At 41.6% G+C, this 15,467-nt stretch overlaps 1 protein-coding gene across 1 annotated transcript in view; it reads right to left on the bottom strand.

Annotated features, from left to right (window-relative positions):
- Nucleotides 1–1,257: 1,257 nt before the first annotated feature.
- Nucleotides 1,258–15,467, bottom strand: part of LOC119659892 (turripeptide Lol9.1) — a 28,340-nt gene continuing 14,130 nt past the window's right edge. The window contains exons 2-3 of the mRNA XM_038068215.1: nucleotides 2,322–2,489; nucleotides 1,258–2,243 (exon numbers count right to left, since the gene is read on the bottom strand). Coding sequence (XP_037924143.1) covers nucleotides 2,209–2,243; nucleotides 2,322–2,489 — 203 coding nt within the window. The 3' untranslated portion in view covers nucleotides 1,258–2,208. The remainder of the gene's footprint in view (nucleotides 2,244–2,321; nucleotides 2,490–15,467) is intronic.

Genomic DNA, 15,467 nt, shown 5'->3' with positions numbered 1-15,467 from the left:
CCTTCCCAACCCTGTGCAGGTAAGACTGAAAACCTCCATGCGCACTTAGAAGTTGGGTAAGGAAGTAATCAATCTCACCGTGCTTTCTCTTCAACCATGGGTCTAATTTGTCGATGAGCCGCGCAGTCCACTTGCCCCTTGGCTCATTTTGCCAAGAAAATTGCCACTCGTTAAGGGTGCGTTGACGTTCTTCACAGGCAACCACTTCTCTTAAGTTTTCGCCCTTGCGGCGATAGATAGCTTTGCGCTCCTTGGCAAGGAGGGCAACGGGGATCACTCCCGCAATCCCCATCACAGCCGGTTCGGAGACGGTGCGATAAGCAGACGCCACTCGCAAAGCTCCCCGCCTCTGCACTTGAGCGAGGCGTTTACCCATACCTCCGCACCATAGAGAAGAACGGACTGCGTTGCTCCCATGAGGAGACGTCTCCTAGTTGATATAGGGCCGCCGACATTCGCCATTAGCCGACTCAAGGCCGCGACTCCTGCTGCAGCCCTGTCCGCGGCTGCTTTGATTTGCTCAAAGAAGCTCATTTTCGAGTCGAGCATTAAACCAAGGTATTTAATCACTGGTTTTGACTCTATAGTCAACCCGCCGATCGATATGGAACGCATTGTCAGGATTCTCCTTCTGGTCAGGATGCCTACTTCGGTTTTTTCCAGCGCAAGGTTGAAACCGTGAGCAGTCATCCATCCGCTTACCCGTCGCATCAATATGCAAAGTCTGCTTTGCGCCTGTTCAACAGTGTGTCCGGCAACAAGTGCCGCAACGACGTCTGCATAACCGACCAGGCGCGACTCTTGGGCATATCGAGTCTCAGCAGACTATCGTAGGAAGCGTTCCAGAGGTCCGGCCTTAGGATGGATCCCTGCGCTACTCCCGACGTGATTTCCATCCTCCTCTGTGGTAGCTTCTACTTTATTAAAACGCACACTACTTTGTACTTCACGGGCCCTCGCGTGCCATTTGAGCTCTAACGAGTAAGCAGAGTTCTTTGTTTAATTTTTAGTTATTATGTGGGGTACCTGTAACCTCCATGTGTGAAAGTAATTAGCAACTGAAACTCACTTAAGCTCTTTTATTGCTTTCTCAGATTCAGTTTATCTAACGGTATTTTTCGTTCTTTTTTTTTTGGATGTTCTTTATATAGACAACTTATGATCGTTTGTCGTAGGTTTTCTCTGATGAATATACGAAAGAGCCTGCCCCCATTAAATTCTTATCAATACATTTAAAAAAAATCAAACACAACACAGTCTGCTTTCACATTATATTTTTAAAGTTCTTTCGGGAGATTAACAGGATATTACACTCGAAAGACGGTGAAATAAATTTTTAAAAAATCCTCCGATAAGTAACATATATTCAAATTTACATTGGCTTATCATCAATACTACTGTAGCAAGGCGGCATTTAAATGATGCTAAAATTTATAAATGAATTGAATGGAATTGAGTGAATTGTAATTGATTCTGATAATGCTCTCCCTCAATAATAACAGCTTAATGAAAAGGAAATGTCGTAAAGCCAAAAAGTGCATGGTGCAAAGTTTGAATGGGACTTGATAACTTTTCAATATTATTTAAGAGTTTCCGGTTTGCCGAAGTCATTTACGCGCGAAATTTATTGTGACGCTACTGTTTGGAATTATAGTGCTCTTATTAACTGCTGATAAGAAAATGTGGGTTTTTCTTCTCGATTTGCAGGGAGAAATGAAAAAGATTGCATTCAGCTGAATGCTTATAGTCGTAAGAAATGAAAAAGTTTGCTATTCGAACGGAAACTTGAGATTTTTGGTTTATTGAAGAAAGAGCAAGATCTTAACATCGTTAAATCACGACTAATAAGGCGCCCATTCTGAAAGTAGAATAAGCTCGTGTAGAATTAGATTGATTAGGAGGCACTAATCACCATAGAATACAGTCATTATCAGTTGGTGCGAACGATGCGTACTGTAGACCCTATGCGTCTAAATTTAGAAATGATATAACATGTATTTGTCAATGAACTCAAAACAGACTACAAAAATCTACGATCTAAATTTACAAATAAGGATCACTACTTTACATGATTCACGTATGCGTTATGCTTCTACAATACAAACTACTATATCATAATTATTTTATGTTTAAATGAATAATTTAGACGATGATTGCTTAAAAATCTGGATAAGCGATGAAAATATCACAAGAATGATGCTCATATGATTAAGGACAAGGTCCTTCCGCGGTTTTTTGAAAGTCTGAAATGAGAAAAAATGCGTAGAAAACGCGTTAATATTTTTGAACGCAGAATCGGTTATTATTTTAATAATACATACTTGATTGTCGTAAACAGTTTTCTGATTTCAAGACGCACAAATTCGCAAACGTTCTGGTTTTGCCCTCGTCATTTGTACCGCAAATTGGAGCATAGTTTAGCTCACAAAAATTGGCACATTTTGTATCTTCTATGGGCAAGCTGTGATGTAATGCGACGCATGCAATCACTAGAATAGAAAACGGTAAAATGTAGATATGCTTAATAGCAAAGTAAATAATAATATATCAGTATTCGTAGGTCAAAACTGACTAAATCTGTCTACCCAAGTAAAAGTGCTCAACTATTAAAATCGAGAAACAGCCGCACCACTTTGTCGATAAATTGTATTTTACTCTATATTTGAAACACTGCATTTGAAATAATTAGATTGATCCATTCTAGCCCAAATTCTTATTAACTTTTGATTCCGTACACGTTAATTTGTTCCTGAGTAACATTGTCCAAGAATCATTAAATTGAGTGTGTGGCTTCGGACAATGGCACGAAGTGGACCTTAGATCCGAAAAACGATTAGCCCCCACTTGCATCTTTGGTAGGTACGACCAAGTAAAAAAATTCTTAATTACTGAGTGTTAAGTCAAAAAACTTTATCAATGCCGGAAACAGCGAGATAACGACACCTCTCTCGGATGAAATGGTCTCTTTAGAAGAAGAGCTTCCTTAGTTTTGAAGACAAAATTCTTATCATTCAAAGTCTAAGGTCACTGCTACCTCCATGAGGAATCTTGGGGTGTTTATTCATCCTGATATCTCATTCGAGTGCCATTTCAGTTGCAAATATTTATTAAGAGGGCAGGAGAATAGGACACAGATGGAAGGCTTCTCAGATAATCTGGGTGATGGCAGTCACTTCCGTAAAGTTATATTTAACTTCACCATCTTCCAAACGGTGCGTGTTCTTCTTGTAAATTGATTTGCTAGTACATAGATATCGATTCTCAAGAGGATTCGAGGTAACTTAATTGCGCGTTGAGGAAAAAAAAAATGCTGGTGATTTCGTTCGTCAGGGCAAAAGCTCAAAACTCATTAAGGAACTGCTTCAGATGTCCCCGAATTGTTCAGCGCGACGAGATGACACTTAGATCTGCAGAGTATAAGAGTCGGAAAAAGGAATTTCGTCACGAAATCAATAGGCAGAAGGCACGCTCCTGGCAGGAACTAATCAACGACATAAATAGAGAGCCATGAGGCTTCGGGTATAAGCTAGTTACCAAAAAAATCGGTGCCCATCGATCACCCTGTTCTATGGAAGTAGCAAAGATGGAAGAAAGTTTTTCCCTGTCCACCCCATCCGAACTGACCCTGTCGATGAGGTAGTAGGCTGACATTTGTAGAGAACGGACGTGTCTACAAATTGATATTATTAATAAAAATAATTTAAAATTGAAATTAAATTAACTTTTATCAAGAATATAAAAAGATATTTATATTACTTAATTAATAATATATAATTTAAAACTTAATTGAAACTAATTTACTATTGAGTTGTTATCTAAGTTACTTTTCCTTAAAAAGTTTTGAGAAAAAATTCGTTTTTTTGGCTTGGCGGGAATGAGCGGCGAGCCGTCGGCGGGTGGCGGACCAGACCGGCCCCCCACCATAAGGCCTAGGGGCACTCGGATCGGTCGTGGAGTCCGCAACGAGAAGGATCCAGACTTGAAAATAGCCAAAGTGAGGATAGCCAATCTTGAAAGAAGAAATGGCGAGCTGGCGAAGACACTCGAAGATTTGAAAAAGCAAATGACAATATTGATAAAAAAAAATGGAATGCTTACAGAGCAGCTAATGGCTGCTGGCGACTTGAATGCTAAGCATACCTCGTGGCTAAACGCCACAAACAATCCCAGAGGGCTATTCCTCAAATCTTGGATAGAGCAATACCAGATAGAGTATAAATGCGAATTATATGGGTCAGAGACTCCAACCTGGCCCAGGGCAAATTCCTATCTGGATTTGTGCATTGCTGACGCGCGCTTGAACTTTAATTTTAGGAATCCTCAACGGAAACTACAGACTCTTCCTTACGATAGCGACCATAACGCTATTCTTATTGAAGTTCTGTTTGATGGACGAAGAGTTCGCCTTCTGCCGATGGACAGTGGCGTCCACAGGCTGAACTTTAAACAAACAAATTGGAAGAAATTCCAAGAGAGGTTTATTCGGGGATATCGAGAGAAATGCCCACCTCTTGATGGGGAAAACGATAGTACAATTGCACCAGGTGACAGGAACTTGAGCAACGAGGAAATAACGCCATAAAACGGTTGAAAGAAGTGAAAAGCCTTCTGCTCACTCGCATCAACAAAATCTATCGGAGATATGGGAACTATCATCATCCCATATTGGTTGAGTTCAAATCACTTCTAAAGATCGCGCGGGATCTTATCCTTCAACATTACGTAAATGAAGTGAACTTCCAATGGCGGGAGAAGTTAAAGGGTATTTCACCAAGCGATCCAGATTCCATGTTTACTAAGATAAATACGTTATTCCGGAAGAAGTCACGAATAACTGTACCGAGAATTAAAGTCGGTGGCAGCGAGATACAACACCTTATTGACTCAGGTATAGACACGAATAGTGTAACTGCTGATGCGCAAGGCAATTACATCGTGATGGATGATGCTCTGAAACTCGAACTTATAGGGGAGCACTTCGAATCGGTGCATGGGCCCAAAACGGACTTAGAGCCAACGCGACTTTCGGAAATTGTAGAACGAGATGTCCATAATTTCAAATATAGCCTGAACGGCACCACAGTTCTCCAATTTAGCTCTGCGTTGCAGGCTGATCTCATACCGAGTCATAATCTGCTTGATTACTTTGTCTCATGTGTAGAGTTAACTTCCATATTCAGAAGAGTAAACAATAAGAGATCATCCGGTATGGATGGCATTCCCAACGTGGTCCTCAGGCATTTACCAGACATTGCCATTCGTAATTATTGCATTTTGTTCAATAATTTATTGAACAATTCCTTCTTTCCAGGACAATGGAAGAAAGCCCGAGTATTCCCGATTTTAAAGAGAGGGAAGGATTCATCCAGCCCTCAAAGCTACCGCCCAATCAGTTTGCTGCCTAACATCAGCAAGGTGTTTGAGGTTTTGGTATTGAAAGCCTTGAACGGGCATATAAAGAAGAAGGAATTATTGCCGAACGCGCAATTCGGATTTCGATCTGGACATTCGACAATACATGCAATAACGAAGGTAACGTCTGATATTTGCTGGCGGATTAACAATGGTGAGTGCGTAGGCGCTTGCCTTATAGACATGAAGAAAGCTTTTGATACCGTCTGGTTGGATGGACTGATTTTCAGGCTCCTGAAGAATGAGTTTCCCAGTCACCTCGTAGCGATGATGTGTAGTATGCTATATGGCAAGTGCTTTGTCATTACGGACGGAAATCTCACTACTAGCAGAGAATTTCATGTTCTGAATGGATTACAGCAAGGGACAGTGACTGCGCCTACACTTTTTGCGGTATTTGCCGGCGAATTACTCAATTCTTTCGATTTTAATAAATCTCCTAAAAGGTCGTTGGTTGCCTTTGCTGACGATCTGATAGCCTACACGGCGCACAAGAAGGTAACTGAGGTGCAAGTTGAACTTCAGAAGATGTTCAATGATATTAAGTTCTTCACGAACAGTTGGCGGATGAAAATCAATGCGCAAAAGTGTGAAACGATTCTGTTTCGAAATTCCTTGGCGTACGCCAGTAGGAACTTGAAAAGGAATTGGAGAGATTTTCACATTGTCGCGAACGAGGATAGTTCTGAGCGCATTCCTCATAAGAAGTGCGTTAGATACCTGGGTGTGCGTCTTGACGAGCGTCTCCACGAGCACGTTAAAGTCGCGCTAGAAAGCGCTCGCAAGGCATTCATGTCTCTTCGAAGACTCTTTTATGCTCCACATCTTAGCCGGAAGGTTAAGATTGTTTGTTATCTTACTTTGGTTAGACCGGTGCTCACCTACGGGTGTGCTATTTGGTTTAATTTGAGTGCTAGCCAAATGGAGAAAATAAGGATCTTTGAAAGGAAATGTCTGCGTGCTTGCACGGGGCTTAATAGGACTGCTTCGTCAAACTATGAGCACTATATAACTAATGAAGTGATGTATGCAGCTGCTGCTGTGTCAAGAATCGACACAGTTATCGTCAGATTGATTCGGAATCATATAGTACGATCTGCTTCGCATGGTGAGAACCCTTGGGTTTCGCAGCCGTCTATCCAAATGGTGGGTCTTTCGAGAAAACTCTCACGACAGGCTTCATTCCTCCCGAAGCGTTCGTGTATCTTGACAGGAATGGTCTAATACTTGATTCTGCCGGCGATCCGGTTATGTATCATATACATAGACGGGCCACGGACAAAAGGATAGAATACCCCCCGAATTTGACAGTGGGGGCTCCGGGATTCGACTGGAGATACTCCAGAGCGAGAGCAATTGATATTAAGCGGGATGAAAAAGAGAAATCTCGGTACTGGTGGCTGCGGGATGCCGGTTAGCGGTGGCCGTGCTCAGTTCTGCCATTTGTTTCTTGGTGGGGCTTTGTAAATATGTACATATTGAACGGGTGCTGATTTTGTCTCCAGTTGTAACTTATAAATACATACGTTACTATTCTTTGTTTTTTTTGTATGGATGTTATTGTAAAAAAAAAGAAAAAATGTATAATATAAAATATATAATTATGATAGTTTTAAGAACAATAATTTAAGTTAAAAGTATCTTTTGAAGCGATCAAATATTTATTATTACTTTTATATTTCTTTATTTGCCACTAAGGCCAAGTGAATTCTGTCGGGTTTTTGACCATTTCCCGACAACTTATTGTAAAATTAGATTTTTATTTCTTACTGTTTCTCTTCTCTGCCTGTAAATTGTTATTCGAAAACTTTGAGAGCTCACAGTGGCCATTAGATTTAAGTTATTTTTGTTATTTTAAAAGATTGTTTTTTATAGTTCATTTTTTTAATCTATATACTATTGTTACCTATTTCTTAAAAATAAAAATGAGTTTAAAAACAAAAACAAAACAAAACCCTGCCGATGAAGGAGTGACCACTGAGGAATGACTACCCTTCACTGCAAAGGAACTAGAGGAGGCGGTATTTTCCATGAACGACAAAAAAAACACCAGGAAGTGTTAAAACGCGTATCTACATTCAAGCGGAACTTGCTACTCGACGAATTCAACGCATGTTTGACAGCGGGTGTTTTTTCTTCTCGCTGAAAGGTTGCAAGACTACTGATAAGCAGGAGCAAAGGTGATCCCGAGATGCTGTTAGCATATCGTCCGCCCAGTCTGTTGAGGGGAAGCTGCTTCAGAAGCTCATCAGGCGTGGCTTGATGAGCTTATGACTGATGCAATATATACGGCGATAGACTACTCACCAACACGATATGATTTTAGAGCGGCGGAATCCGCAATTGATGCCATTGAGAAAGTGATCCATGCGTCAAAACTCGCTGAAGCACACAACCGCCACTGTCGGCGACTGGTACTCCTTGTTTGTGACACCCAACCTACGCCTTCAATTCCGCGAGGTGTTGCGACATGCTTGAGGCACTGGCAAATCTTTTCCATACTCCAGGCTACCTATTGCGGATATTGAGGAACTATCTAAAGGACCGTGCTCTATTCCACGAGACCCAGGAAGGACAGCGTCGAATGAAGACGACATCGGGGCCGCTCAGGGATCTATCTCTGATCCGGATCTTTGGAACGCCTTATACGATAGTCTTTACGACTCAAGATGCCTGATGAATCGCGTCAGGTCGGGCACGCGGGTGAAGTTACGGCACTGGTTACCGCACGCAAGGTTGAGGAAGCTCAGCGCATACTAGGAATGTTGATGAGACGAGTAAGCAGATGGATGGCTGAGCATGGATTTTCCTTAGCTCTGGAGAAAATCGAAATCGCTGTGCTGACCAAAGAGAGGATGAAATCATGGTCTTGTTGAAGTTGGCGGTGAAATACTTCGGCATTATGATAGACGCGAAGATGAGCTTCTTCGAGCAGATTCGCAACAACCCAGACAATGCTGCGACGAGAATGTTTGCGATTTGCCGGCTGATGTCCGATGTCGGAGGTCCCTTATACAGTAAGCGACGCTTGTTGAAGAGTGCGATTCAGTCCGTTTTTCTTTCATCATCATCAATGGCGCAACAACCGGTATCCGGTCTAGGCCTAACTTAATAAGGAACTCCAGACATCCCGGTTTTGCGTCGAGGTCCACCAATTCGATATCCCTAAAAGCTGTCTGGCGTCCTGACCTACGCCATCGCTCCATCTTAGGCAGGGTCTGCCTCGTCTTCTTTTTCTACCGTAGATATTGTCCTTATAAACTTTCCGGGCTGGAACATCCTCATCCATACGGATTAAGTGACCCGCCCACCGTAACCTATTGAGCCGGATTTTATCCACAGCCGGACGGCCTAACGTGAGACGTTTCGAGCGAGACAGTTTCTGTAAGCTGAAATAGGCTCTGTTGGCTGCCAACAACCGTGCGCGGATTTCACCGTCGTAGCTGTTACCGTGTTCGACCGTAGATAGGAGAAATTATTAACGGTCTCGAAAATGTAGTCTCCTATCTTTATTCTTCCCGTTTGACCAGTGCGGTTTGATGTTATTGGTAGGTTGCTTTTTCGTGCTGACATTGCCATCATATATTTTGTCTTGTCTTCGTTGATGTGCCGCCCAAGATCTCGCGCCGCCTGGTCGATCTGGATGGAGGTCAGGCTGTTCTTCCCATGATGTCGATATCGTCAGCATAGGCCAGTAATTGGGTGGACTTAAAGAGGATCGTATCCCTTGCATTTACGTCTGCATCGCGAATTACTTTCTCTAGGGCCAGGTTAAAGAGGACGAATGATAGGGCATCCCCTTGTCTTAGTCCATTATTGATGTTCAATGGTCTTGAGAGTGATCCTGCTGCTTTTATCTGGTCTTACACATTGATCAGGGTTAGCCTAGTCAGTCTTATCAATTTCGTTTGGATACCGAATTCTCTCATGGCCGTGTAGAGTGGCCCTAAAGTCGATGAAAAAATGTTGCAACCAATGGCCATATTCCAACAGTTTTTCCTTCCCTTGCCGCAGAGAGAAAATCTGATCTGTTGCTGATTTGTCTGGAGTAAAGCCTCTTTGGCCTAGCAAGATAGCGGAAAATATCTTATAGATAGTACTCAGCAACGTGATACCTCTATAATTGCTGCACTGTGTGATATTTTCCTTTTTATGTATGAAGTAGATAATGCCTCTTTGCCAGTCGTCAGGTATTGATTCGCTGTCCCACACCTTGAACACAAGTTGATGAACCACTTGGTGTAATTGGTCGCGTCCATATTTAACCAATTCGGCTGTAATTCCATCGGCTCTTGACGACTTCAGATTTTTAAGTCGATGAATTTCACGGACTCTTTCTTCTATACTTGATGGTGGCAGTATTAGTCCGCCGTCTTCAGTTGGCGGAACCTCCAACTCGCCGATGTTCTGGTTGTTCAGTAGTTCATCAAAGTACTCACCCCTTGGCTCCAATATGCCCATTCGGTTATTCGGTTGGAAATCGGATTTCCCTTGTTGTCTCGGCAGGATGAGCATCGTGGGGTGTAAGGCTTCATCCTGCTGACTTGTTGGTAAAATTTCCGCGCCTGGTGCAGTTCCTCCCTGTACTTTTCGAGTTCACACACCTGTTGATTCATAAATATTATACCAGTCCTAAACAAATAAACATAGTCTATTACCGCACGCTGATGCATACATATGTATATGCAAGCATGGGGAGGCCCCCATTAAACTCAACGGAGGATTGCACCACGTCACGCTATATGTATAGGGGTTAAGATACTACACCTTCCTACACAGTTTGGTCGTATTCGAGTAAATTGAGTGTGACTGAGAGACCACCATTGAATAGAGGTTTTGTTTCACAAAAAAAAAAAAATCTTAAAAAAGGCGTTGAAATATACAAACTCATCGAGGTATACCAGTTCACTAGGTTACCGCTAGAAACTGACTGAACTGATAAGAGCTAGGATGGAAGACATGGGGTGTTAATTACAAACCAAAACGAACTGACTCAAAGTTCCGAATCGGAAACAGGAAGCTCTAGCTTCAGGTAGGAAAAATTTTGTTGAGCTGTTATGTAAGAATATTTGGGTATGGATGGTTCCATTTATATCTAGTTCGTAGTGTATATACATGGAATATACTCGAGATTCAATTCGATGTGATACTGACATTTTATCTCTAAGGGAGTAGTAATTTGAGGCGAAATAGGCAAACTTTGACCTACTATAAATTGGTTAAGAATGATAGGATTTCCACCAAACTTTTCAGTATGATGCAGTATGATTAAATTAAGGGGGGTGCGTAGTACATTTTCAAAATATAATAATATACTATTATTTACTTTGTGGCTGTCGTACGGAAGGTCGCGGTTCAAATCTCGCTGGCGGCAGTGGGATTTGTATCGTGATTTTACGTCGGATACCAGTCGACTCAGCTATGAATGAGTACCTGAGTCAAATCAGGGTAATAATCTCGGGCGAGCGTAATGCTGATCACATTGCATCCTACAGTGTTCTGTAGTGTACCGTTACAGTCTTGAATTAAGTGCTCTAACACACTTCAAGGCGCTGATCCCATATGGATTGTTGTGCCAACGATTATTATTATTATTTACTTTATTTGAGCGGATATCGTAACGGAGAATAGTTCGGAGCCTGAATACCATGCACGTGGACCACCCTAATTTTCGGATGGGTAATTACCGTTTTGTTTTCAACAAAACCTTGAAAAGGATATGATCTCGCGCCTATATTTTACAACCTAGTATTAAAATCTGTTGTCAGAAAGATAATCTCGGTAAATACAAAAAGCTCACTCTTAAGAGAATGTGCAACTAGAAGGATGCTATTGCCAACATGGTTAGATCAATTGTCCGTGACAAGCTACTGAGGGGCCGGGGTGAAGGTCAACGAGTTGAAAACAAAGTGTATAATTCAAACGGGAAGAAGTGCCCTCAACAGGTGAAGCATCACCTTGTGGCTTTCAACTTTGAACAAGTAGCCCTTTCGGGAGACCTGTTTTCAAAAGAAAGAGAGAGAAAATTATGAAATACCATTCTGAACCGCAACAATGGATAAAGCCTTTTATGCAGTAACACTACTATTATATATGGTTGCGGAACGTGGATGAAAATAAGTCGCTGACGTGGAACTCTGAACGCTACCAATGTGTTTATGCGTGGTGCACTACACCATATAGGGACTAATAAAGAGATACGTAGATTGGCAAACTGTAGCAAATATCCTACGAGTAAGCTGTATCGATTCTAGCCAAACTACAAAAACTGGGATAGGTTGAACAGGTGGACCAAATAGTGGAGGAAAGAATCTCTAGGCGACAACTTTGTTGGAGGATTCGTCCGACGCAGATGGAAAATCATCGAAATCACATGAATCCTGCTTCCAAATTTCCACAGCCTTTTAATATGAACTGAGTGTACTAGGAACCAATCTACAGAAACAAATTACTATACTTTGCCATTTTGCGTGGCTGTTGCAGAAATATTGAAATATAAGTATATCGCACATAAATCATTTCCATGAGCGATGAGCCATGTGCTACTATTAATTAACCATGACCAGATGGGAATATGTGGTCATAAATGAAAATTCTAGTGTGCTGCATTCGCATATCTATCTCCATATATTTAGAAAAGTCCGCTGTTGTTTGAGCGGGAAATGATTCATTAATTAAAGATGTTCTGGCCATTATTCAATTGAATCAAAAATAGCTTGATATTCAATGGGATGATAACGTTGAGATTTCCATGAAATTTTCGATGAACAAACATATTTCGATTTATAATTGACGGGGTAGTCGCGGTTTCATATGGATTTCAACAAATTGATTAAACCCCGTCCAATTAATTTCGTTCTTATTTGCATGCCATTATCGAGAACGTGAGCTCGTGCACGTTTCTGAACCGAAAAATCATGTGGTACTAATTTTTCATGCCAACATTACTTAATATTTTTAGAAAGGTTTGAGCAATGTCAAATGGAAGGTCTTTTGAAGATAAGCGTGAAGTTGAAAAACGACTCACAGACTCAGGGGTCATTAGCAAAAAGACCAGTATACCCGGATCTCGTTCATGCTATATTTGTTAATTTTGTTCGATCAAGTGATGACTATGGTCGATCCTAGTTGGCTTTAGTCAAATTAGGCCACTCCAATACTTCAGGATTCGGACAGGCCTTAAACTGATTGTGTCTACAAAATGTGCGTGAATGCATTGTCAATCCGATCGTGTCGATGCTAACTCAGGGGAAAAATACGTTTGCAGTCAAATACTCAGCAGCTTCCAAACGTAGTGAATAATTCTCTTAGTAAGAAACCAGGGTACCGGGAGATAACACCGCTATGTACCAGAAGAGTCATTTTTGAACTCGTGTATTATACCGAGAAGCTGTTTGACGGTAAGCAGGTACTACAAACGAGCTAGGGCTATGCTAAAAAACTGAAACACATGTAATATTAGGTTGGGGAAAAAGTAATGTCGTATTTTGTCAATAGATGGCGAAACTTAAATATATCTTGTCTTGTACTTATCGCATCGAGTCATACCATACGGTGATTTGAAGACGACAATCTGGGCTACAGGTGTTTCTTTAACAGTTTTATGATCGTACGTTTCAGCCTCAAGTTATAGGGCGTCAAAAATGGAGTCCACTAAGGAAGAAATCCGTCATATTTTACATTTTTACTACCTGAGAGGTAAAAATGCAACGAAGGCGGCCGAAAAAATTAGTGAAGTTTATGGGTCCAATACTGTAGCCATTCGCGCAGCACAGCGTTGGCTCGATCGATTTTGTTCTGGTGTAGTGGATGTCGAAGATACACCCCGTACTGGTAGGCCAATCGTCGTAGAAACCGATCAAATCGTCGAAATCATCCAAGTAGACCGGCATGTGAGCATTCGCTCGATTGGCCAGTAACTGGGTAAGGACCATAAAACCGTTTGGAACCATTTGCAGAAGATTGGATTCCAAAAAAAAGCTGGATATTTGGGTGCCACACGAGTTGACGGAAAAAAATCTCTTGGACCGAATCAACGCCTCCGATGCGCTGCTGAAACGGAACGAATTCAACCCATTTTTGAAGTGGATGGTGACTGGTGATGAAAAGTGGATCACGTACAAAAACCGCAAGCGAAGAAGATCGTGGTCGAAGCGCGGCGAGCCGGCCCAAACCATCGCCAAGCCCGGATTGACGGCCAGGAAGGGTGGGATTGGAAGGGAGTCACCCACTATGAGCTGCTCAACTATGGCCAGACCCTCAATTCGGTCCTCTACTGTGAACAACTCGATCGTTTGAAGCAGGCAATTGACCAGACGCGGCCAGGATTGGTCAATAGGAATGGTGTTCTGTTCCACCAGGACAACGTTCGGCCTCACACATCTTTGATGACCCGCCAGAAGCTACGGGAGCTCGGATGAGATGTCCTATCGCACCCACCGTATAGTCCAGACTTGGCACCAAGTGATTACCAACTCTTCCGGTCCATGCAAAACGCTCTCGGTGCTACTAAGTTGGCCTCAAAAGAGGCTTGCGAAAACTGGTTGTCTGAGTTTTTTGCAAATAAGGAGGAAGGTTTTATAAGAGAGGGATAATGGCTTCTAAATGACAACAAGTTTGCGAACAAAACGGCGCATATTTGACTTAAATCGGATAATTCTAAGTATGTTAAATAAAGCGATAAAATTTGATCACAAATACGACATTACTTTTCCCCCAACCCAATATATGGATTGAATAACCTAAGGAATTAGCACGCTCCATGGAAATATACTATCAACTAATTAAAAAGTTGGACAGTTACAACAATACACTTTGAAGTCAAATATCTCGAAAACCAGTTGCAAGTATCGCCCGGTGAAGGCCCGAAAATGGACAGTAAGTAGTTGTCCCGTGTCTTAAAAGAGCTAATGATTAAATATTTCAGTAATAATAAAAGTGTTTAGGAAGACGCTGAAGTAATATAAAAGCCAAAATCCACTGTGTATTAAATCATAGAAAGTTTTAAAGATAGTGGATCCGTTTATCGCAAAGTAGGTTGTGGCCGACCTGCGAAAACCCAGTCGGAACAAACAAAAAGACAAATTCTGCAGGACATAAGGAACAATTTGGAGACAAGAATTTGGAGAACAAAGGTATAGTGTCAGTTCATCCTCAAACCGTCCGAAATTTTCTGGCGAAAGGGGGGGGGGGAAGGGATCCAGGGCCAATTTTACGAGGAAAAACCTACTCCTTCCCCAAAAGAATATTAAAACAAGTTGGAATACCAGAAGCTCGGCACTTCAGGTATAAAGGTTTTGTGTTCATCTTATGTCAGCAACTATCTATGAATCTTTTTCCATTCATACATAACAACATGAGTGCACACTATTCCGTCATATATTGCTAAACAAAATATGCATAAGTACGCAAATATTAAAGACATAAATATTGGGAACAAAACTGATCTAACGCATCTTCACGCATTTCCATTTTAATCTGTGCACGAAAGCATATATACGAACACACACCTCCATTTTATTTTACACTACCCGCAAATTTCATTAGCAAATACGCCTTCAGTAATTGATACTGATATACAACTGCTTGAAAAAACTTAAAGAAGAAAGGTCAAAGTATCTCCATAGATCCCGCCTTTCATATAAGTTTTAGAATGCAGGATGTATTTTGGAGCCTAGATTTCATATAGATGAATCACTGATTTTTTCAGATTTTTCGGTTGTGTAGGTTCTGAGAACGAGACCTGTTTCACTTTGGAGCACCCATTTTGAACCCTCACTCCCCTAATCGGGCTCTTTCATTTGATACCCTTTCGCATGTATGGGGAGCCCCCTTCAAACTGTATACAAAATAGCGCCACTCGCTACGTGTAAAGGGACACACAGACCGCAAGAGTTCTCACCAAATTTCAATCCCTTTAGCAGTTTCGGAGTAAAGCGCTGTGACAGACAGATAGACAGACGAACACCGATTTTAAGAAGGTTTTGTTTCACAGAAAACCTTAAAAATGACTTGAATATGCCCAAGAGTTTGCTTATAAGCCAGAATAATTTTAT

The sequence above is a fragment of the Hermetia illucens genome, chromosome 6 (genome assembly GCF_905115235.1).
Source record: "Hermetia illucens chromosome 6, iHerIll2.2.curated.20191125, whole genome shotgun sequence".
In the NCBI taxonomy this organism is placed as follows: Eukaryota; Metazoa; Arthropoda; class Insecta; order Diptera; family Stratiomyidae; genus Hermetia; species Hermetia illucens.
This window is presented reverse-complemented; position numbering and strand designations above follow the sequence as displayed.